A 23,774-nucleotide genomic window follows, 5' to 3' on the forward strand; every position below is an offset into this window, starting at 1 on the left:
CACCCACTTCACCTCTGCTTTCGAATGTCCTTCCTGCTGCCCCACATACCCAGGAGAGGAGGTCCAGGAGGGCCACTGGGTCAGTGGGAGGTGAATCTTTAAAGAGGTGTGGGAAGTCAGGGGACAGCTGGGTGGCAGGAGGTTTCCAGGAAATCCAGGGTCCTCATCATCTAGATCATGGCCTTGCTCTTCACCGTGGCAGCTCTCCAGCTTGGAACTGAGCCTCTCTGAGCATATCTCCTTCCAGCCCCCTCACACCACTGGGCATTGTGCCTCAGCGCCTCCTAACCAGAGGCATTGCCAAGGGGTAGCTCAAGCCCTTCCCCACAATCTCCCCCCAGGTCCCCAAAGCCACCCATGTAATCATGCAATCTAAAGTAGGTGCCAGGCACCCACAGTGTCCACTCTGCTTGGAGATGGCAATACCAAACTCTTGCCACTTAAAATTTGGGAACTCCAGTCCCTACCTCCCACTCACTAGGACACCCTCTCAGCCCAGAGCCTGTAATGGACAATTTAAAGGCTCAGGCCACAGACCCAGCTCAGGTAAGGGCCCAGTCGTCTGCCGCTCTGCTGAGGCTGTCAAACTGCTGGGCATTGCTCATCGCGAGTCTGTGTGACTGGGCTGGCTGGTGGGCCTGGCTGCCCTGGGCTCTCCCCAGGTCCTCCTGCTGGCTCTCCACCTCTCGCCCCCAGGAGCTGCCCCCAAACCTCCACCCTTTCTTCAGTCCCCATTCTCATTCCCAACCTGCTTCCTCAGGGCACCACTTCCCTCCATTAAGCACCCCTGAAGTCTACTCATCTCTCTTCCCCTCCTGGAGGGGGCCCCACAAGTACCTCTACCTCATGCTCACTTCCAGGCTCTCTAGGGCCTGTACCAGGTTTCCCTCCCTTCTCCAAACTTCTCCGAACCTCCCTCTGCCTAAAACCAGGAACCTTCTGGTGAATCAGGCCCATTTACCCCTGAACCCCGGGCCCAACTGCCCCAGCTCCCTCCAAGGACCTTCTTTGCAGCCCTCCTCTCCCTGGATGCCTGGGCAGCATCTGAGCCCTCTGCCTGCCCGTGCTCCAGCGCCAAGCCCCCCTAACTTTCTGTGCCCAGATTCCCATGCCAGCTACCTCCTACCCTCCTAGGGCTCCTCTCCTGCTGCTTCTCTCCCCTCAGGCCAACATTCCTCAGCGTTCTGTCTGCTCGCCTGCCTGCTTCCTCTCCTGGCTCTCCCCCTCTGCCGAGGCCTCCCCCACTCCCACCTTTCCAGCTGTCATTGGGGTGTAGAGGACACTAAACAATCTCCCTCCAGGCCCCTGGCTCCTCCCCAGGAAAGCCAACTCCTGCCTGCCTGTTAGCCTTCCCCAATGGCCTCTGGCCAGCTCCAACTCAGCACATCCAAAGCAACCCTCTCACCTCCCCTCCAAACCTGCTCCTTCCCGACTTCTCGGCTCCATCACTCTCCAGGGTTCTGTCCTGGAACCATGGGGTTATCGAAGATTCCTGCCTGTCCTTCAGCCCTCAGCAGCAGGTGCCAGGCCCACAGGCCCTGCCAAGGGAACTGCTGCCCTACCACCCTTCGTTCTCCCACCAGCACCATACTCGGGGCCCTCCTTGCCTCTGATTTGAAGGCCAGAAATAGCCTCCAGGCCCTCCCCCCACCCAGCTTGCACCTACTAGAAGCACCAGCTTCCTTCCACATGGCTGGACTCACGTCACTCCTGTTCAGACACTTGGGGGAGGGGAGGCAACATGACTGTCCTTCAGAGGGTCCCATGACACCCTGTGTGTTTTCAGGCCAAGCTGCTGGAATCTTCCCAATCCTTCCTCCTGGACCTCTCTGCTCTGAGCCCCTGCTGCCAACCTTCTTCACAAACCCTTCTAATCCCCCACCTGGGTGTGAGTGTCCCTCTTCTGTCCCTGCAGGCCTCCCTGACGGCATTGAGCATAATCATCCGTGAAGGGGAAGGACTCTTCCGTTAGAACCCAAGTGTCTCGGGTGCTTCCGGCACAGCCCCCAGCCCCCGCCCCTGCCCTTTATTCTGCTATTTTAAGTGCTGGACACAGAACGTGTGCCCTGTGTTTGTCGAAATGGAGCCTGGGACCAGAGGACGCCTGAAGGACTGTGAGCACCCCTTGGCCAAACGCCTCCAAAACAGCTCCTTTCTCCCACCCACATCTTGGGACCTTTTGAAAGTCTGGGGCCAGGACAGCTGGAAAAGAATTGTTTCCTGGAGTCTTGCTTGACCCCCCCAGTCTCAGCTTCTCTGCCTGGAAGTGACCCCCAGTCCCAGCTCCATAACCAGGCTTCTCTGCCTGGAAATCAGGGACTCTTGGGAGGCCCAAGGGACAGGCTTAGGGTAGGAGGTGTCCATAGAAACCTTGTCCTCAAAGGCCACATTTGGTGTGTTTATGCTTGTGTTTATTTTCTGGGGAGAGGGTTCCCAGCTTTTACAAATTACGAAAGGAGATTGAATTCCCTCAAAAGTTAAGACCTGGATCCTTTTCCGGTTCATAAGCATGATGATTGGGTGTTCACGCGACTGTGAGAGATGTGCCTCCCTTAAACCTTGTTACGACGTTGGCACATTACCCTTCTGACGTAAAAATTAAAAGAAAAAAAGTTAAGAGCTGGCACTTCTCCCTGCCCCACTCCTACCCACCCCCAGTTTCCCTCGCCTTCAACAGTCAACCTCACTCATTTATAAATAGAAACCCTCTCCGGACATGTATCTAGAGTGACAGGATGGGCCCAGAGTCTGAGACATGAGCAGAGTCGTCACCTGCCCTGTCCTCCCCTGGCCCTAAAGGTCATCTACTCTGGACCCCCCCCCCCACCATAGCCAGGAGACTACCGGGCCTCAAGCTCCCGTGCCATTCCCCCACAGGCAGCTACCCCTCTTCTCCAATATGAGTTTGGCACCTGTCCTCAGTAACCCAGATGCTTCTGGGTGCCACCCCATCTGCTCTTTCTCTCCTCCTCCTGGAGGGGCTTGCCCCCTGGTGCAGACACGGGTGGAGAGAGGTTCCTGGAGACAGCCTCTCTTCTGAGCTCCAGCAACTGGCTGGAAATACATCAGGACCTCCCACAGGCACCTCATGTACAGTGGCCTCCACCAGCCAAATCTGCTCCAGCTCTAGCACTCCCAACACAGGAAAAAAATGGGAATTGATGCCTTTCCCCTGCCCCAAAATCCAACCGGTGTTGAGTCCCACAGATGCAGCTACCTCCAGCTCTATCTCACCCTCTCCTCTCTACAGCCAGGGGCAGAGGTAGAAGACGGACTGGTGGATCGCTGCAGCAGCCTGTCATTGGCCTCCCTGCTTCCCCTCCCTCCCTTCTACTCCCACCTGCTCCCACTTGCAGAGGACTTGTGATACAGCACAAGCCCACTCAGATCACTGACCCGCTTCAGCTCTTAGCCAGGAGCCTATCCCCTTCCTGATAAAATCCAGACTCCTCCCTATGCCTCACCGGTGCCTGGTCCTGGGCTTTTCCAAACTCGTCACATCTCTTGTCATTTGCCCATCCCACGCTTACTCGGTGCCCCACTTATAAATCTCTCCACTTGGGGGGTTGGTGTCTCTGGCCCTCCCCATGACTTGCCCTCCCGTCCACTGTCCACCGGCTCTGCCTTGCCTGGCTCTTCCATCAAATATGGAGGCCTTCCTGAGTCCATTCCCCAGTCTGGGGAGGAGCAGGTCACGGCTGCCTCCTCTGTGCATCCCTCTTCAAGCAGGTACCCCATCTAGTAGATGTGACTGGTCACGTTGCTGACCACTGCGAGACGATGGACACAGGGGCTCAGGTGATCAGCACGCTGGCGCCCACTTGCCTGTACTCGGGGAAGCCAGTTGTGCATATCCCTCCCCGACTCCACACTCCGTGACGTCAAGTTGATGGCTTGAAAACAGCCCTGGAAGGAGCGTTTATTTACACCATGGGACTTGGCAAATGCTACAAATGCCACCAATCAGGGTTGTTTTTTTTCTTAATCTTTTTTTAAAAAGACTAGTTGTGAAATACTTATCAACATGCCACTGTGTAGGCATGAAATGTGAGGAATGAAATGGAAAGATGGAGGGGTAATTCTCAAAGTTCTGGGCTCCAAGTTCCACCCCCTAGTGGCTGAGGCACATGCGTGCTGGCCCTCCATCTGATCCCCCACTCTACAAGTCATATTCTTGCTCCCTCCTCAGTGCCTTTTGTCCCTGTCCTCCTCACCAGTCCCTCCGGGCAAGCCAATCCTGCCACTGCTCCAACAGTTGGCAGGTTAAGGGGTGGGGGGAGCTGGAGAGCGTGGGAGGCGTGGGGCCGACTTTGGGTGGGGTGGAGTATGGCCCAATGGGAGTTTCCTCTGCCAAGAGGTGGGTGCAGGGGGTGAGAGGGCGCCATCATCTCTGGCAGAAGAAGGAATGCTGGGTAAGGCAGGTGGCCATGGGACAGGACCGGGCCTGGAGATGGAGGTCAGCAGCGTCAGGCAGAGAGAAGCTGCAGCTCCTCCCTCCCCCAAGGGAACACCAGCAAGTGCTCCCCGGTCTGATCAATACTGGAATCAATGGACACGATCGCCTGATTCCAGGCACTGCGGGGAAACAGTGAGCCCCTGGCTCCTCGCCTCCGTGGGCATCTGCTGATACGCTTCCTCTCTTGGCCTCAGGCTCTGCTCCGCCAGGCTCTGCTCTGCTCCTCCGTCTCCCGCTCGCCTGCTTGCCTCCTGCCCTGCCTCTGTCCTCATTTGCATCTGGGTCCCTATCTGCCTTCGGGTCCTTCTCAGGATCCTTCTGTCTCCATCACCCCTATGTCTCTGTGCCTCCATCTGTCTGTCTCCTCCCCTCTCTGTCTATCCCCGTCGGTGTCTCTCTCTGGTCTTTACATCCGCCTCCCCGCCCGGGCCCCCATCTTCTCTCTTCTGTCTCCTCTGCTGTGTTTCCATCTATATCTCTGTCTTCCTCCATGTCTCCATCTCCCCTCTGTGTCTCTGTCTCTCAGCCCCCGCATCTCCTCGCTGCCCCCCCACCCGCCCCCCCAGCCTGCTCAGGCTCTGGGGCCCAGATGGCGGGACGTTCACGCTGCAGTGCCTGCAAGCACAGGGCATGGCTGCTTCTGGGGCTCCTTACACCCCCGGCCCTGAGCCCGCCCGGCAGCAGTCAGTCATCTGCCGGCCTGCTGGGGACTCCTACTCATTCCTGAGCGACCTCAGCAACCAGGTATTGGGACAATCGCCCCCTTGGAGCAGACACTGAATGGGGGAGACTTTGCTGCTGGGGGCCTAGGAGGGCCTTTTCAGGAACTCAGGTAAGGAGATCTGCAGGCACCCCCGACTGATGGCTTTTTCTTTTTCCCCAAGGGGGTGTCCTTCTTGCTGTCTAACAGAAAGCCCTCTTGCTGCAGCTTCATCTGCCCTTGGTGTCTGACTCAGCTTCTTTCCACCTCAGTCAATGCCTCTACCAGTAGCATCCCGCGAGGCAGGGACTGCTGGGCACGCCCCCCTGCCCCCACCCAGGAAGCCCCCTGAGCAACACACATCTGACCATGAGCAGAACTGGGGTGAGGGAATGGAGGTTGAGGTTCAGGCTCTAGGATTTGGGTGAAGGGAGATTAGGGGCTGCTCCCTGGCTCCCTGCAGCACAAAATGCAGCCCCCACCAGCCTGGTAGAACACCTCTCCCCAGGAGGCTGGCGGAGTAGGCGTGTACACACACACACCCACACACCCACACCCCGTGCGCCTAGACACAACACGCCCACCACAGTGCCATACACCCCACCTGCTGCACAGCAGCCAGAGGCCTGCCCCCAGCACCTCACGTCCACAGGGAGTAGAATATAACTGGCAGAGGTGGGGAGCAGCATCCAGGCAAGGGGATGGGGTACCAACCGACGTGGTATGATTGTGTTGGGAGTGGGGCTGGGGTGCACCAGGCTGAGGGGGGCAAGTGGAATAAGAACTGAGTGTTCACAGACAAGAGTGGGGTGGGGTCTGCTCCAGTCCAGACTTGGGCCTGTGGTCCCCAGACTCACCCCAGAGCTCCTCCTTTGCATGCCCTCGTGGGTCCCTGGGCCCTGCCCAGTCAAGCGAGGGCCCTGCCCCCTCACCCTCTACCTCCCCCGCCCCCACTCCTGCCCTCTCCATGCCTCTGGGCCCACACGCCTCTACTGAGATTGGGGGTGGGGGGTTGGGAGGTACATAGGCTCAGTTCTATGCCAGGAAAGCTCAGCTCCAGTGGGCAGGGCTGCGGGGTGAACTACAGCGGTGCCTGCCGGCTGCTGTCCTCTCCCAAGAATCAGCCAAGGGGGTGACCTGGAAGGCCAGCTAAAGGGAAGAGCTGACATCTGGAAGGAACCCACAAGAACCCAAACACAGTTTGGAGGCCCCATGGTGCCTGCTTTGACCCCTAGTTAGTGGGGGCGAGGAAGGGGTCCCCGCTATGGCCCTTACTTCCCTTGCACAGGTCCTAGAGAGAGAATGGCCTCCTCCCGTTTGGCCCAGATCCCACTGCTTGCAGCCAACGGCCCCACAAAACAAGCCTGCATCCTCTTCCACATGACAGCCCTTCAAATATTTGAAGACAGCTCTCCTGTCCCTGCTGAGCCTCCTCTTCTCCTGACTAAACATCCCAGTTCTTAGAACGATTCCTCAAACGCGATGATTTCAAGTCCCCTCACCATGCTGGGCGCTCTCATCTACTCCGCCCGCTCACAGCAAGGCTCCCAGAACCAAGACCAGGACCAGAGCTCCTCCCTCCCAAGCCCACAGGCCTGCCCTTCCATGCAGAAGCAGCCACCACTCCACCCCTACGTCCACGGCCCCATCCTGCCTGCAGTCATTCAAACTCCTAGCACAAAATCAGCTGGATGACGGGGCGGGGGTGGGGGAGCAAGCACTGGGCAGCGGGCCCCCAACCCCTCCACTTCCCCATCTCTTTTCCAAACACCCAAGTCTCATCCACTCACTTGTCTCTCTAAAGTGACCTTGCCTACGTCCGAAGCTCATCATTAATTCACATCCTTCAAACCCTGCCTCCTCTGAGAAGCCTTCCCTGATAGAACAGGCTCTGCCACTACCCCGGCAACCTCCACACTCAGAGTGACATTCACTGGTTTTCACCCTCCCAGAAGTCCCCACGCATTGTTGCATCTCCTGCCTGTCCCCCTCCCTGCCATGCAGACTAGCAGCATGCGGAGGAACCTAAATGCAGGGGGTGGGAGGGAAGGAAGGCGGAGGGTCTCCAGCCCCAGGGTCGAAGTCGCTGGCAGAAACTGCCCTTGGCCAAGCCCCTACCTGCTCGTGGTATTCGATGCCCATGCTGAGTGTGTTGACCAGGATAGCGATCATGATTCCCCGGCCAAAGTACTTGCTGTCCACAATCTTCCGGAAGGTATCACAGATCAGCCTCCAAAAGGCCAGCACAGAATTGGGTTCCATGTGCAGCCCTAGGCTCCGTCGATGCCGGCTGTGGGGATCCCGGAGGTCGCCGTGCTGGGCGTCCTGTGTGAACTCGTAAACTGCCTCGCTGTCTGAGTCAGGCATCTCGGGGCCAGAGAGCTCCACCTCCCCTGCTCCTGCCCGGGCACAGTAGGGGCAGCTGTCGGGGCCAGAAGCGCCACTGTCTGCTCTCAAGCATGGGCTGGAGATCTTGCAAGAGCTTTGGCAGGTGCCTGGGACAGAAGGGGAGAGGTCAGAGCTCCAGGATTTCTTATTTGAGGCAACCCTTCCCCGGAGTGAAGTCTGGGGTTGTTACAATCATGGGGGTGCTAGGGACTCAGTGGGCTAGGGGGCTGAATGCCCTGCAATATGGCCGGTCCTGGGTAACAATATATCTCCAAGAGATGCCAAGAGCAACCCACTGACAGTCACTGCTGGGTGTCCTAAGGTTCAGCATGTGGTCTTGACATCCTCTAAGCACCCATGTTGAAAGAGCTTTCAACATGACAGAGCTTTCAACATGGACCCGAGACTATCTCTCCTGCCCAGAGCAGCCAGCAGCAGCAACACTGCTCTTAGTGACACTTTCCAAGGGATCCTTAAGGCCCACATGTGTGTCTATGTACATACACCAGACACATGCCCAGGTGCACTAACACCCTTGTACACACACAATGCTATGTGCACATAGTACCATCTTCGTATCACACATACATGCACACCAAACACAGGTGCCTATCACACAAAGCACATGCGCCCATGGGCCTGCACACATGCCCCCATGAGTGCACACAAGCACCTACACATCAGACTTATGTGCACACACATGTACATGAACACCAGAATGTGCGCCACGGGCACATGCACCAGCCACCATCATGCACACACACACAGCAGGTGCTCGTGTGTGTACACAGTGACCAACCCAAGACACCGACATCCATTTAAGCCCAGCTGTGATCACAGAGCATGAGAGCTCAAAGGGACCTCAGAGACTCCCCAGGGACAGCAGGGGCATGAAAGCACCAGCCTAGGACCCAGCCCCTCGTAGGCGTACACAAAGGTTTCCCTGGGGTGCTGCTACACACAGGCATTCGTCAGTAAGGAACTGACAACAGCGGTCCCCCAAGCCCGGAAGTCCCCACAGGCGGGAACATGCATGCATGCTCGAGTTCCATGGCAGGGTAGTAGGAAAGCTGGTACAAGAAGCCTGTGCATTGAGTTCTGCGATGGCACCTTCCTGCTCCAGCCCACATGCCCACTGAACAGCCCACACATATCCCGCTTCTCCCACGTGCCGCATCCTTCCTGAAGTACAGGCCTGGGCTGCGGCGCAGTGAGTCTGTCCGCGCGGGAGGAGTCTATCCACAGGATGTGAGCATCTCACTCCCCCGTTACCCCAGGTGTCCCCCCAGAGAGCTTGCTTCTCCAGGCCCCGGTCCCCCAGGGGTGAGGGAACAGAACTTGCATTTACAAGAGCCTCTTGGGTGTGGGGCATGGAGCTGTCCACGGTCACCCACTTGCCTGCCCGAGTCACCCCTGCATCCAGCCCTCACCAACAGCACAACCTTGGACAAGTCACACAACCTCTCCAAGCCCCCTCTTTCTCATCAGCAACCTGAGGACAATAAGAAAGCTTATCACCTTAAGCTGTGTGAAGATCCAATGGGATTTTGCTGCAAAGCGTGTGACAGGCACACAACAACCTTTCAGCAATCGTTAGACACTACTGCGGACGCACAGAGCAGAGCACATAACAGATGCTGCATGACAGTCACTGCTATTATTACAATAGCAGGAAGTGCGCGTCCTTTTTAAATGATGAAAACATTAGGGTTCAAAGAAGTGACTTGTTGAGGGTCTCAAGGCTGCAAATGGCAGGGTGGGACTCCAAGCCCATTCCTTCTGACTCCAGACCCCGTCCTCTCTGGGACACCACCCGGGTCCCAGGCCAGGGGTGCCACCACACTTCCAGAGTTCTCACCTGTACTCTGTGTCTCCAGCAGCTTGTGCATGGAGCTGTAGGGCGCTGGTGGGATGTTGAGGCTGGTGAGGGCGGGGGGTCCAGAGGTGGGGGCCACCTCTACGAGTGCCTTCTCCTTCAGCATCTCTGGTGGAGGGCTGGGGTGCACAGTAGGGTACACCTTCCCGCTGCCCACAGTCCTGCCCGACGCCTCAGACGGCGACCTGGGAGGGGGCGCCTGGCAGCGGACGGGCTCCAAGTGGCAGTCAGCATGGTAGAAGCTGTGCACAGACTCTGCACCCCCTGGAGGGCCCCCAGAGAGGGTGGGTGTCGAGGGTGGTGGCAGCATGAGCCGGCGCGACCCGTTGGCATCCCTGTCCTGGATCTCTGGGCTGGCTCGGGGTCCCCGCAGCGTCCCATTGCCCAGGTGGTAGTGGTGGTGATGGTGGTGGTGGTGGTGCACCAGGTGGTGGACAGAGGGGCGGCGGTGGGAGCGAGAGCAGCTGCCGCTGGGCTGGGGCTCCTGATCTCCGCAGGGTGCTGGGCTACTCAGCAGTCCAGCCCGCACACCCACTGCCCGGGAGACCTGGGCCAGCCTGCGGGCTGCTTTGCGGAGGATGTACACCAGGTACTTGAGCAGCTCCTCGTAGCAGCTGCCTGGCTCCGAGAAGCTGGCCAGCGTGCTGGCATTGGACAGGAACCGCACACGCTGCTCCCGCATCAGCTGGCTTTCACGCTGCTTGGTTTCTGAGAACTGCGTGGCGATCACCACCAGGCACAGGTTGATCATGAAGAAGGAGCCCACCTGTTGGGGGTGGGGACAGGAAGAGGAGATGTCCTGAAGAAAAGGGAATCCCAAAGCCAGCCACTGCATACTGAGGGCAGGCACTGGGCCCAAGCACTGCCCAAGCACTATCTCGTCTTACTCTTATGACACTCTCAGGAGGGGACAGTTTTATAATCTAATCTGATAGGTGAGGAAACTGAGACTCAGAGAGGTCAAGGAACTTGCCCAAGATCATTCAGCTAAGCTAAGGCACAGCAAAGCTGAGACCTGAACCACGCTCTTTGGGATTCCTGGATTAGTAGTGATCGTGATGCTAGCCTGCAGTGAAATCTCCCAGACTCCCTGCCCCCAAACGTGCCAACCACAGACATGCTGAGCACCTCTCCCCAGTTTCCATAATGAGTCAAGAAGGCTGTGGAAATGAATGCGATCTTGGGGAGATGGAGCTTTCACACTGAGACTTGGAGATTTGGGCAAAAACACTGTTCACAAGACTCCTGCTTCTAGTCTCAATTCTGGCTGAGTGACCTTGAGTGACACCCTTAACCATGGGACCTCAGTATCTCCTGACCATTGTCTGTATATATCCCTTCTCTCCCTGCCTCGCTTCCCCCCCATGTGGGTGATGGGCTGAACCTTGAACCCTGCAGACTACCAAGCTGCCACTCTGACTTACCCCCACATACACCCCTAGCCCTGTTTCTACACCTCAGTTTCTCTAGGACCCTGAAGTGGCCACTGCTTGGACAACAATCCAGAATGAAGGAAATGAATATTTATGGTGACAAAGCAGATTTTTTTTTTCTAGATTGTGTCCTAGTAATTATGATAATTAGCTTCACTAGTGTGATTCCAGAGAGCTGTTTGGAAAGATTTTTCAGGGGGTGTGTGGGAGGGTGGAAACTAGGCCCCTTACCTCCCTGTCTGCTTCCTTCCCCTCCCCCAAGCTTAAGGCGAGCAGCATAATGAAGAGATCAGCTTCCCTGAGGCGCTGGTTCTGTCCCCACCCCAGGGATGAGTGGATGGGAAGAAGCCCAGAGCCTGGCCACTCTTCCGCACCAGTGAAGGTGGCAGGGCCCAGGGGGTTGGCTTGGAGGATTTGCTCTCTCTCAGGGCCTACCTGCTGTCTATCACTCACAAAGGACTGTCTCTACCTCCCTCTGGAGCTTGTCTTTGGTCCCAAGTAGACCTGAAATTTCTTTCTCTCAATATCTGTTCCTCTGTCTGGCTCTGCCGTTGGTCCCTTGGTAACATGGAAAAAGGGCTGGACTTGAACTGTCAGCTCCAGCTACTCACTTAGCCCAGTGACCAATCCCTCTGAGGCTCAGGGTTCTCCTTTGGGTTCTGAAATCACAACCCCTGCACCTCTACCTCACAGGAGTGCGTGAGGATTAGCAGAGAGCAGATGTTACAGGACACATCACTATAACCCTGCCCAGATGAATCCACCGTGCATGCAAGCACACGACGAGGTCACACCAATGAGGAAACACATCAGTGTCCCCATCTGTAAAATGGAGACAATACCAGGATCCTGGTGAGAATTAAATGCACCAGCACATAAAAAGTGCTTAGAATAGGGACTTGCTCATAGTAAGTACTCAATAAATATTAGCCTAAGAAGTAGCATGATAAATAAGTGGAGACAGCTAAATTATTACTTATGAATGGTAACGATTAGAACTATCAGATATTGCTATTTCCCTCTCTGTCTTCTGCCCTCATAAAGTCTGGGAACTTCTGAGAAGGGAGGAATGGATCATGCGGTGTTTCTCAACACCAAATGAAAGGAATTTGGGGTGGAATACTCTTTGTTTGCAGGGCTGCCATTTCAGGTTATTTAACACCTTCCCCCTGACCCCCAGCAAAATGCCAGCAGTAACAAAAACACCCTTTGCCATTTCCAAATGGTCCCCTGGGAGAGGCAGTATCACCCAAGGCTGAGGGACACTCATTTTGTTGATAGTCAGAGGTCGGGCCTGGGCCTGGGGACCTGGAGGGGGTAACTTGCCCAAGGTTATTAGCGGCAGTCAACAGTACAGTCAGACCTTGACCTTGGATTTCCTCCTGACTCCTCATGACATGTCCCTTGCTGCTGTGTCTCTACAGGACTTGTCCTGAGACTGAAGAATTTTAGATCAGGCAACCCTTTCCCTCTCTGGTTCCCCCCGCCAGTTTCCCAAGGACCCCCTATTCCCCCAGGGGCCTGAGGAGTCACTCACGATGATGAGGAGGATGAAGTAGATGAAGTTGTAGAAGGAGTGAGCATCCATCACAAAGTACATGATGTCGACCCAGCCCTCCAGCGTGATGACCTGGGGAAGGTGCAGGGGGGGCAGGCTGACTCTGGGCGCCCCAAAGCCTCCTGCAGTCTCCTCCATAGACCCTGACCCCATCCCAACCCTAAGATCACCCACTGCACGCCTGGACCGTGTCCCAGCGCTTGTGTTCTGGGGACACTCTGGTGGCCAGGCTGCCCCACCTGGAAGATGGCTATCCAGGCGTAACCAATATTGTCGAAGTTGATGGCGCCCTTGAAGGGGTTGTGCTCCCCGGCGGAGCAGTTGGTGTAGTACTGGTTCCAGTTGACGCAGGTGGTGTTGCTGGAACTGTTGTAAGCCTCGTAGTCCAGGCCGCAGGGTGGGCCGCCGCCGCCCTCCCCGCGCAGCGTAGGCACGCTCCTGCAGGACCGCATGCCGTTCTCACGGGGCTGGGAGCAGATGAAGGGGCTCTCGTCCTCATTCTCTGTCTGGTAGTAGCGCTCCAGGTCCACACTCAGGGGGCTGAGGAGGGGAAAGGGTGAAGCTAGAAGCAGGGTTCTCCAGGGAGAGGGCCAGGAAGGGAGAGCTGGGGTAAACTGAGGCATGCAGTTAGGTAAGCAGGGCAAGGCAGCAGAGTCCAGGAAAGCACTGGGCCAGGGCAGAGAACTATGTGCATCAGTGGGGGACACCAGGAGCATGAAGACTGAATGTGAAACTCCAGTCAGGATGTTGGAAGGTTAGAGCAGAGGTTTTCCAATGTGGTTGCACATTAGGATCATGAAGGAGATTATAAACATCCTCATGCCCAGGCTGAACCCCAAGTCAATGAGATCAGAATCTGCGGGGGTGCAACCCAAGCCCCAGTAATTTTTCAACCCCCCCAGGAGACTCCAATATGTAGTCACATTTGAGAACCAGTCCTGTCTCCCATAGGAGAACAGATAAATCAATAGCAATGGGGGGAGTGGTGGCCCCAGCCCACAAGCACCCCCAGGTCAGCCCCCAGGCTGTGCCCCACTCACAGGCTAAAATTCTCCGGCAGGAAGCATCGGTTGCGAAGCAGCCCTGCCCACAGCTGGACTCCAACGATGCCAAAGATGAAGAAGACGAAGAAGCAGAGCAGCAGGACATTGCCCAGCATGGGCAGAGTGTCCAGCAGCAGCGTGACGAGGATACGCATGCCTGTGGGGGCAGAAGCCACGCTGGGGGCGCCAGGCTGGCCGGGCAAGGCTGGCTGCCACGGGCCTGGCAGCACTCCCAAAGGGGGCCACCAGGGTCCCTGAGGCTGAGACGGCCTGGCTCAAGCTGGAGGGGAGACCAATAGACACCTCTGACTCTGCAGCAGCCCTTGCATGCCTGAGCCCTACCCACTCTCCCCACCGGCCCACTGCACTCATGAGCGCACAGTGCCGCCAGCAACAAGCCCGTGGTTTCCAAAGCTTTCCTGCACTGTTGTCCCACTGAGTGTCCCAACATTGTCAGAGCACAGATGATATCACCCCCAATTTACAGGCGAGGATGGAGGCTCAGGGAACTGGCAAGACTTGTCCAGTGTCACAGAGCTGCTAAAAGGTGGGTGCCTGGAGTTAAAACCAGGCCTCCTTTGTGTACATGCACACATGCTCGCACGCGCACACATACGCACACGCACACCAGACACAGCCACATGACCTTTCTAAGTTATCATCACTGGGTAAACTGAGGCAGAGAACCCTAGGGGGGCACTGGCAGGCAGGAATCTCACTTTGACAGCTTGCTTCTCAGTAGGGACCAAGACGCCCTGCGCTTCACCGTGGTTCTGAACACCTTGCCCTGAGTCTACTCTCCTCTTGGTCAGCATCCCCAAATCAGGCCCTATGGAAACACAAGGCTATTTTCTCAGGTCACATTCACCCACCCCTTCTGGGGAAAGCCACTGTGATCTGCCCCAAACAGTCCCATCAGGGACTCGGCGCCCCCTCCCTGTTCCAGGTCTAGGACCCAATCAGCCACCTGGTCTAAACCAGCCCCCAGACCACCACCCTGTCAAGCACATGACCTCTAATGACTGGTTTTGACCCCCAGATTGTCACTCCTGGGTCCCTGACCCCTCTAGGGAAAAAGCTTCTAAGCAGCAGCTAATTAACCTTCTCGGTGATTGCAGCCACCCTGCCCCCACCTTTCAGCCCCATCTTCTCACATTCCCGCTCCCCCATACCCACCCCCTCCCCCTCTGTGCCTCAGAGCTCCAACTGAGATCAATTCCTCTGGGTTTGCATTAAGGGAATTACACTGGTGGTTAGACAGAGGCCTATAAATCTGCCAGCCATCACCTGGGGTGGGAGAGGAGAAGAAGGTATGCCCCTCCCCTGGAGCTCCTGTAAACACAAAGCACCCCAGTGCCTGGAGGACACAGAGCAACTCTGCCCACCCAGAGGCTGCCACATTTCTCTCTCTCTCTCTCTCTCCCTCTCTCTCTCTCTCTCACACACACACACACACACACACACACACACACATTTACAGACACTCTACTGCTACATCAGGCACAGAACCCCCAGCAACATGCCCTTACCCACTCCCGCACCCCTGGGACCCAAGCAGAGACCATCTGCAGTTTGTGTAGGTTGGGGAGTCGAAAAGGGGGCCTGGGGTGGGGGCAGGATGTAGGGGGAGCTAGAGTTGCCAAAGCTCCGCTGGCTCGGGAAACCAATGCGGTTTAATTTAGATAATGGTCCCGGCAGTCAGTTGCTGCAATGGGTTGGAAGGAGTAGCAAGGAGGCAGGGGACACAGGCACGAGGGTGAGGCCTGAGCCGGCCTTATCTTGAGAGAAGTCACATTTGACAAGGCCAGTGTGGTCTCCCCCTGAGAACCAGAACACAGGAGAGGCTGCTCTGGCCAGAAAAGGCCATCCCACTTTGCATCCACACCTCCTAGACAGCCAGCCTCTCGCCCCTGGGCCCATCAGCCTTTATTCCACTGGAGACAGTGGCCATCCCGTTGAAGGGAAGGGATCATCTGAGACGTTTCTGAGACTGACCCAAAACCAGGCTACAATGAGGCAGGGGGTGTTTCCAGGTGACTCCCATAATTCTGTGGGGAGCCATTTGCTTCCGGAGACCCCAGCCCTTCCCTGGTGGAATCTGTCTCAGAGTGCCCAGCCCTGAGTGCTGGGCCCTGATGAGACCTGTGAGCACCAGGAGGCAGGGATGAGGTGTGAGATGTGCATATTTCCTCTTGGGGCTCTCTGTCCAGGGGCTGAGGTGGGGGGGTCACTCACTGGGCACCCGGTTAATGGCCCTGAGGGGTCGCAGCACGCGGACTGTCCTGACAGCTGAGAAGCTGACGTTCTGCAGATCCAGCGAATACTCCAGCATCCTGCAGGGAGGGGCCCAAAGGGAGGCCCTTTGAGTCTGAGGCCACCATGGGGGTCAAAAGAGGTCAATGAGGAATTCTGCCATAGAAGGCAGCACAACCTCCAGCTCCTCCCCCTCCTCCATGCAGGGACCCCAAGTGCAGGCTCTCTGTCTGGGGACAAGGTCACCCCCAAGTCAGGAGGAGAGAACAGTCAAGGGAGGTGCAACTGGAGGGGCAAGGGATTTCAGAGCAGAACAGGCTCGACCCTTAGCGGAGAGTGGGGAGAAAGCAGCGCAGTAAGTGGGGTGGGATGGGGGAGGGCACCATCTGATCCATCGCTCTCCCACCTCCAGTCCGGGACCCTCACCCTGCGATGACGATGAAAAAGTCAAGCCGGTTCCAGGTGTCTCCCAGGTAACACTTTTTCCCAAAGATGCCCAAGGCCACCATCTTCACCACCATCTCCACCGCGAAGAAGGCAAAGATGAAGTCATCAAAGGCCTGATGTGGGGACAAGAGCTGCTGAAACTGAGAAGGGGTGAGGGGACACCACCATCCCCACCCCACCCCACCAGAGCGGGCCGGTTGGAGCAGAGGAAAGAGTGTTAAGTGGAGCTGCCGGCCCTCCACCCACCTTACCCTCACTCACCTGCAGGATCCGGCAGCGCTGGGAGTCACAGGCAATGTCCTCGCACGGCCGGAACATGCCCAGCGTCACGCAGTTGAGAAGGATGACCAACATGCTGATGCGCTCAAACCAGGTAGCCGGGCGGTCAAGGAAACAGCTGGCCAGTGCTGGAGCGGTGCCTGGGCCCCCACCCCTGCCCTTGACCTCCCAAAGCTAGCTGAGATGACCCCAGGGCCACGCGAGGGCCCAGCCTACACATCAGCCAGCCCCAGGCCCAGTCCCCCTTGGCCACCTCACCGCTCTGGACCCAGCCTCCTCCTCTGTGAAGGAGGAAAAGCCACAAACACTGTGTTTGCACAAGACATTTGGGGGAGGAATCGATCGTGCTTGCAGAAATGCCAAACACCAAGAGTTTGCTGCTGAATCTGAATTCTGTTCTCCCTATCTCCCAGGGAAGATGTGAGAAGCAAATGAGATCATGTATGTGAATGTGTGACACAAACCTAAAGCCGGATTGTGCCTGCCTCGCAGCTTACCAAACACTGTCACACCGAGCCCCACTCGAGGCTCACCACAGCCCCGTGAGGGATCCAGAACCCAAGGAAACTGAGGCCCAGAGAGCCAGAGTCATACGCTGAAGGTCACCGGGGCCGCTGGGAGGAGGCTGAGATCCCCAGGCTCCTGATCTGGGACAGCTGCTTCCATGGTCGCTCAGGCACGCAGGAAGGGCCCCTCGTGACCATCCGGAAGGATGGTGTGCACGCGCCACAGCGCTGGATCCCCAGGCTGCCTCCCCACCAGCTGCCCCTCTGACCTCTCAGAGCACTCAGATGGCCTCTAGGTACATTCACCCACTGAAATATGAGCACCCAGGACGCACCAGGCCCTGTGCTGGACACAAGCCCCCAACTCACACAGCGTGGACAGGGCCCTGCACACACAGACCACACAGCCATCACGACGGCCAGCAAAGCCCCAGCGGGGGCCAACTAAAACAGATTCTGTGGCAAGGGGTCGGGGAGTCTTTCTAAGCCCCGAATCTTTCCACATAGTGGATTTTATTAAACAGCTCACTTCCGGCCCATCAGCAGGAGAATGTACAAAATGGCCTTTGGACTTTAGGTTCTAGGCACCAGACACAAGCATCCTTTCCTCGAGGAAACTATGAGACGGGGAAGGAGAAGGTCTTGGGGAGAAGGATGAGGGGTGTCACGGCAGCATGACCACCCAGCCAGGCCTAGTGGGGTGAGAGGGAGGGCCAAGAGCAGACGGAGTCTTCCTGTTGTAATCTCTCTTTTGGAGCGAGAAGACTTTGGCCAGAGACCTAAGGACTTTCTTCCCAGCTGTTCCCAGCCATACCCCATCTCTGTCCTGAACCTCAGACCCCAAATCCTCCCCAGGAGCCCATGACCCTCTCAATCGCCACACAGGCCTCTTACCCCTCCGCTGTCACCCAGCCCTTCCCCTCAGACTCGCACCCCTTCCCACAGAGAGGTACCCTAGATGTCCCCAGGCACTGCATTTCCCCAACCACTTGCTCCGCACAATAAGAGTAGAAAAAAAAAAGAAAACAGAAATAGTTCTAGGTTTTGGGGGTAAGTAAACGGAAGGGGGAAATAAAGTGCTCTGTTTCCATGGAGCTGTTTTCCTGAGTGGAGCCAGAGCCCAATGGATCTCTCCCCAGAATGAGGGTCAGCCAGGGGTTACTCTGGAAAAAAGGGGACAAGGAGGGAGTTCCCTTGAGGCCATCATCTGGAAGGGGAAGGACACAATTACCCTCAAGCACTGGCCTGCTTTCCTCAACTAACCCCCTCCTCGCCTCTGCAGGGAGAAGGGGTCTGGAGGGACCTGTGTGAGCAGATGATGCTACACAGGTAGTTCTCCTGGGGGGAGGGGTGCCCCACACCTGCTTGGAGGCCTCTAATGGCAGCGATTGCACCATGTTACAGTCATCCGTGCGTTGTCGGCTTCCGTGCTAGGGCAGGGGATCTCCGAGACACCCTAGAGGAGCACCTGGCAGGTAGCAGATGATCAATACCGGCGAAGAAAGAACCAATGGATGATGAGTCAACCAACCAAGCTACCTATTTCTCTATCTGCCCAGAAGCCAGAAGTACTCCTCATTCATGGTTTCCTACCTTGTTTGCCTCGATAGTAACAGACTGATTGTAACTTTGGGGGGAAGGAGGCAGAAGTGACACTATAGAGGAGCTATCCCTCCTCTGTGTCCCCCCACCTTACACATGCTCAGACTGGAGCCTCTTACAGAGTCCTAATAACCTCACCCCCAGCTCTTAACCACAGAAGCCTCTTCTCAAGTGCTCCGTTAGCAATTCAGCTTACTCCCAGTACATCCTGCCTGCTCTACCTCTCCACTTCCTAGCAGGTAAACAGAAATGGACAGGGAAGACAAGGCACAGGAAAATTTGGGACAATCTGAACCAAGAAATAACGGGGAGGGGGTGTTTCACCCTTCTCAGGGTTGGACTCGTTTCCTTGGGAACATGACCGTATGTCACTGTGTGATGTTCCTCTGTTGCCATAACAACAGGAGATGTGTCACCAGGTGGTGTGGATTTGTTGCCATGGTAATTAAAGGAACCCCTCATACATGAACTCCCCTTACCCAGGCTGCTGTCTCATCCTCATACAGGGAAGGGGAAATGAGGAGACCCACAGGTTATCAGGTTGGGGGGAACCATGTGACAAATCCCCATGGCAACCAATGAATCGGGGGACACTGGTTGCCATAGTGACTATGCGAGACCTGTGCAGTCACATGTCTACTGTTGCTATGGTGACTGTCCGGGCTGGAGTGGATCCCAAAGGGGAGGGGGATAGCAGAGGGGAGGATCTTTCTTCTCCCCACAACCCACCATCAAAAGCAGAGAAAAAGGACATGGCATAGCGAGGAGCCCCACTTCCATCCCTCCTCCCTCCTCTTCTGCTCCAGGAGAGAGAACTAGAGCACGTTATCTGCACAACCGAGTCCTCCTCTCCACGGGGCTTTATCTAGAGCTCTTGTCTAGCCAGGCAGCTGTAAGGAAGGGGGGGAGAGGAGGAAGGAGCGTTGGGGCACTGCCAGGGGCATGGGGCTCCTAGCATGACCACCAAGAAGGGGAGCAAGCCCTCAGGTTGCCCTGTTCTCCACTAGGAACCTGGAAATCAGACTGCGGCATGCCCAGGAGGAAACAGGCCTGGTCCTGGAATCCTGGCCTCTTAGCCTGACCCAGGAAGGTGGAGACCTTGTGTCACCTACCCTGCAGAGAGGCCGTGTCCATGGGACTCAGCCTTTCCCGGGTGGGGTGGGCTACAGGGGCTCAGCAGCGGGGCTGCCAGGAGGGAGCCTAGAAGGGGGATTCCCCGCGTGGACAAGCCAGGTTCCAGTGGTCTCCCCACCTCCGCTCCAGTGTGTGGGCGTGTGGGGAGAGAGGTTTCCAGCTGAACTAAAAACTGAAGCCTGAAGAAAGGCAGCCGGCCCCACCCAGAGACAGAGACGTGAGACACAGAGACACAAGCGAGCTGGCCGCTGGAATCTCTGGGAGGGGAAATAGGCCAGAAATCTGATTCAAACGTCTGTGTGTGTGTGTGTGTGTGTGTGTGTGTGCGTGCGCGCGCGCCTGTGTGTATATGCATGTGCATGCGCGCATGTCTGCGTGTGTGAGCAGTTGTGTCTGTCGCCATCCTAGCCGAAGCAGGCAGGGCGGGGTGAGAGCTGGGGCGGGAGCAGGCAAAGGGTGAGGGGGGGCTGTGTGGTAGGGGTAATCCCAGGAATGGTTCCAACTGGCACTATGGGTGATGGGGAGTTCCCCAACAGTTTTCTGGAGCAGAGTGGGTGTGCGACCCAGAAGGAAGATGGACCCAGAATAGAAGAGTGCTAAGGGGGTTCTCTGGCCCCCGGTTCTGATTAATTCACCGGTTCTTCCCAGAACCCAGAAAATGAGAGGAGAGAATTGTTGAGGAGTCAGAAAGAACCCCCCCACATCCTCTGAGCATCAAAATGGAGATTTCTCTGTAGGTAAGAGATACAGACAACTTGGAGTACTGGGACAGCGGCAAGGAAAGCTCCAGAAATTCCTAGTGCCCCCTCCCCTCCAGACACACACACTCAGACACACACAGTGACGCAGTCACATACTCACACTCACTTCTGGAAGCCATTAGGGTTCCGGCTGCTCAGGCCTCCCCCTCCTCCTCCCCCCACTCCTGGCAAGCTCCCCTCTCCCCCTCTGGCCCCCCTCCCACTCCCCCTCTCGGCATCCCAAATGCCAGCCTGTGATTTCCAAATGAGAAAAAGCTGTGCTGGGCTCTGAGCTTGGAGAAACTCCTACACAAACTTCCAGATGTGACACAACAGCCAGAGAGGGAATGCTCAGGATCTCCTTCCCGGGAGGGGAAGCGCATTCCCTCACACTTGAAGAAACACATACTGGAAAGTCCAACACACTCCCCTGTAAAGCGAGGAGGGGGGCCTTTCTGGCTCAGAATTGGCTGTCAGTGAGTGCCCCAGTCTCCCCAAGACCAAAACATGCACTCCTGAAAGCCCTCTTCCTTCTCTGCCCTCTCTCTCCAGAATACACCACGCACACCCTCATACCCTCACACACCACTTCCTACCAGGGTCTCAATCTCCTCTCTAGGAAACTGGGTGTCTTAAAGGGAGGAGGGCCAGAGAAGAATGCCTAGAGTCCCAATCACCTCGGGCACTAGCAGGGGTGGGGGAGGGGGTGTCCTTATGCCCCTCAGAGAAACCCTGTGGAAACAAGGGTGGCTTTCAGGTAAAGAAAAGACGGAAGGGAAAGACTGAGGCCCAAGAGTCAGGTCAGAACCTCTCTGACAGTGAAAATACAGATTTCCTTTGTGGTGGGGGCACAGCTTAAGTGGCCCCCTTGCTTCAAATCACCTTCAGTCAACCCAGGCTCCAGGGCGCAAAAAGACCTGGAGATGCTGAAACCCCCACCCGGAGGTCCGTCTGCTACTTCACCCCAAGATGAACACTGGGCTCCCACCTTCCTTCTCTCACCGCAACCCTCTCTTCTTGCCCCCTCCCAGAACCTTCAAGGAAGGAATCTACCCCCAGACCATGTGCTACTTGTTTGGAGATAGGGCAGGTGGGGAGATGCTAGCCAAGAGGTCAGGGTTTCGTGGAGGGGGAGGGGAAAGGGAGAGAAGATCTCTTCACCGTTCCTGGACACCTGAAGGGTGGGGGGAGATGCCAGGCTCCAGGAGAGGGTGCTTTTGCACCAGTCATGGAGAGGGTGAGTGGTTAGGGATGCATAGGGGGAATACCCAGAACCCCTGCTTCGCAGAGACATTTGTTCCCCATCTCCACCTCTGGAGAAAGGGGCTGGGGGTGGGGGAAGGAACCCCAGATGTGTCTATTCAGCAGGTCCACAGGCCTCTGAGCCCCACCTTTCTCTTTCCGCGACTCAGAGAGGAAAGCAGAGGGACAGGGGAGAGGGAATGGTGAGCTGGTGTGACGAGGGGGACTTCCCAAAGACCCATGGGGTAGAGAGGATGGGGGTTGGGGGTGACCCAAGCTCACATCCCGGCTTTGCGCACTAGAGGCAGCAGAGCTGCAGAGTGAGGGCGGCACCAAGCTTCCCACACCTCCCTCGCCAAAGCAGAGTCCGGGCTGGGCTCTCAGGGGTTACGAGGGAGACCTGAGGTCTCCCACCCTGGCTCCAAAAGAGCTTCTGAGCTAGGAGGGAGGAGCTGGGAGAAGTCGCAAAGGTCTGGGATGGCAGCGTGCCCCCCCCCTTTTCCTTCTGGCAGTGGCGGGACCCACCCGCGAACCTGGAGCCTGGCATTAGTCAAGCCACGCTTTGTGCTAGGGACTGAGGTGGAGAGGCCCTGGGGATAAGGGGGGGTCTCCCATACTTCTCCAATCTGGGCAAAAGGGTGGGAGCAGTGCTAAATCTAGCTCCCTAGAATGTGGGGCTCGCATTCCCACAAACCCATCTTAGTAGGCACTGGACTTCAGTGCACCCGCTCAGCCTCACTGTCCCCCCAATACTTTCTTGAAGGGCTGCAGTCTCCCATACCTGCTCAGCCATCAGGCAGGAGCACTCCTTGTGAAAGGGGAGGGGCTAGTCGGATGGGCTTAATCCCATCCCCCTCTTGCCAAAGCCCTCGCCACAGTCTTTCCCTCCACGAGAAAAAATCCAGCACAAAACTCCCAACCCAATCTGAAGCACCCTGCATTGAATAAAGAACGGGAGAGAAGGGAGACACTCAGGGTACTAGGCTACCAACCAAAAGGGTTTACTACAGTTCTGGGGGCAGACAGCTTCCCTTCCACCACATCTTGTTCTCATTCTGCGCCCCTGACATCAGCCGCCGCCGGAATCTCCTTGTTGTGCCTCCAACCCGCGGGGTGGGGGTGGGGGTTTTAGGACCTGGTCCCCGCCCCCCCCCCAACATCTCCCTCTGGGTCAGTAAAAACCTCAGCCTCAAGGACCAGGTGGGGGCGGGGATCAGACCCTAGAATCTACCGCAAACTTTGAATAGGGGCAGATGGGGTACCTAAGAGATTGCGGCCCCCCTCCCCCGTCCCCGCAGCTTCCTCCCCACCCCACCCCCCAAACTCGGAAACCAAACCCTGCTCGCTAACGCGCGGCGGGCGGAGTGGAGCTCCCAGACTCCCGAAGCTTCCCACATCTGGAGGATGACGACCCTCCCCAGCCCACATCTGGAGAGCATCCAGTTGCAAACCAGCAGGGCACGTCTCCCCAGTCCTGGCCTGGAGCCCGATCCCCCAAGGAGGGCTGAGGTGTGTGCACCAAGGTGGGGCTGGCCTGGGGTCTGGGCCAAACCTGCTCGCACCTCTGCCGCCACGCTGACGCCCCCTCCCCTCCTCGCACCCGCCGCCTTCCAGGCTCACTTTCACTCACCTGGCTTTGGGTCCCCTCTGGCGGCGCGGCCCGCCCCCCTGCGGACCCCCCAGCCCGGCCGTCGCGCCCCGGAGGATATGGGTTACAGACCGTGCGGAGACACCAGCTCCGCGGGCGGCTGTCCTGGCTCAAGTAGAAGAAAACCACGGGGGCCAGCGCCGGGTACGGGAGCCCCTCCGCCTCGGAGTCCGCGCTGCCTGGGTCCTTCTCCGCCGACCCCGGCCCCGGCTGGACCCCGGCCCCGGACAGGTCGTTGAGCCGCAGGCAGCTCTGGGGCTGTCCTGACTCCTCAGCGCCCGCTCCATCCTCCTCCTCGTCCATCCTCTGGCCAGCCGGGGTCCGGGGCGGTCTCGACAGGGGCGAGAGGCGCCCCTCGGAGGAGGTGTCCTCACGCAACCGGGGGTCCCCGGCGGGGTCGCATCTGGGGGGCTCTAGGGCGCAGGCTGAGCCCCCAGCAGGGCCAGTGCAGCCCAGCTCCCCCTGCCTG

General features: G+C 57.3%; 1 protein-coding gene and 1 non-coding gene across 10 annotated transcripts in view; one reads left to right on the forward strand and one right to left on the reverse strand.

Annotated features, from left to right (window-relative positions):
* CACNA1G (calcium voltage-gated channel subunit alpha1 G) overlaps positions 1 to 23,774 on the reverse strand; it is a 62,375-nt gene extending 38,601 nt beyond the window's left edge. For 7 of the 9 annotated variants that reach the window (XM_037494811.2, XM_037494807.2, XM_037494815.2 and 4 more), the window contains exons 1-9: positions 23,367 to 23,774; positions 16,416 to 16,527; positions 16,134 to 16,267; positions 15,690 to 15,787; positions 13,452 to 13,611; positions 12,651 to 12,951; positions 12,391 to 12,483; positions 9,403 to 10,186; positions 7,275 to 7,651 (exon numbers count right to left, since the gene is read on the reverse strand). In XM_037494811.2, the coding sequence (XP_037350708.1) occupies positions 7,275 to 7,651; positions 9,403 to 10,186; positions 12,391 to 12,483; positions 12,651 to 12,951; positions 13,452 to 13,611; positions 15,690 to 15,787; positions 16,134 to 16,267; positions 16,416 to 16,527; positions 23,367 to 23,608 (2,301 nt within the window). In that variant the 5' untranslated portion in view covers positions 23,609 to 23,774. The remainder of the gene's footprint in view (positions 1 to 7,274; positions 7,652 to 9,402; positions 10,187 to 12,390; positions 12,484 to 12,650; positions 12,952 to 13,451; positions 13,612 to 15,689; positions 15,788 to 16,133; positions 16,268 to 16,415; positions 16,528 to 23,366) is intronic. The other 2 variants (XM_037494809.2, XM_037494808.2) reach the window with 1 other exon arrangement.
* On the forward strand, positions 2,489 to 2,592 carry LOC119233195 (small nucleolar RNA U13). The gene has a single exon (XR_005122342.1). It is a non-coding gene; the product is annotated as a small nucleolar RNA U13 (small nucleolar RNA).

This window comes from Talpa occidentalis, unplaced genomic scaffold, assembly GCF_014898055.3.
Source record: "Talpa occidentalis isolate TD23 unplaced genomic scaffold, MPIMG_talOcc4v2.1 talOcc4.7, whole genome shotgun sequence".
In the NCBI taxonomy this organism is placed as follows: Eukaryota; Metazoa; Chordata; class Mammalia; order Eulipotyphla; family Talpidae; genus Talpa; species Talpa occidentalis.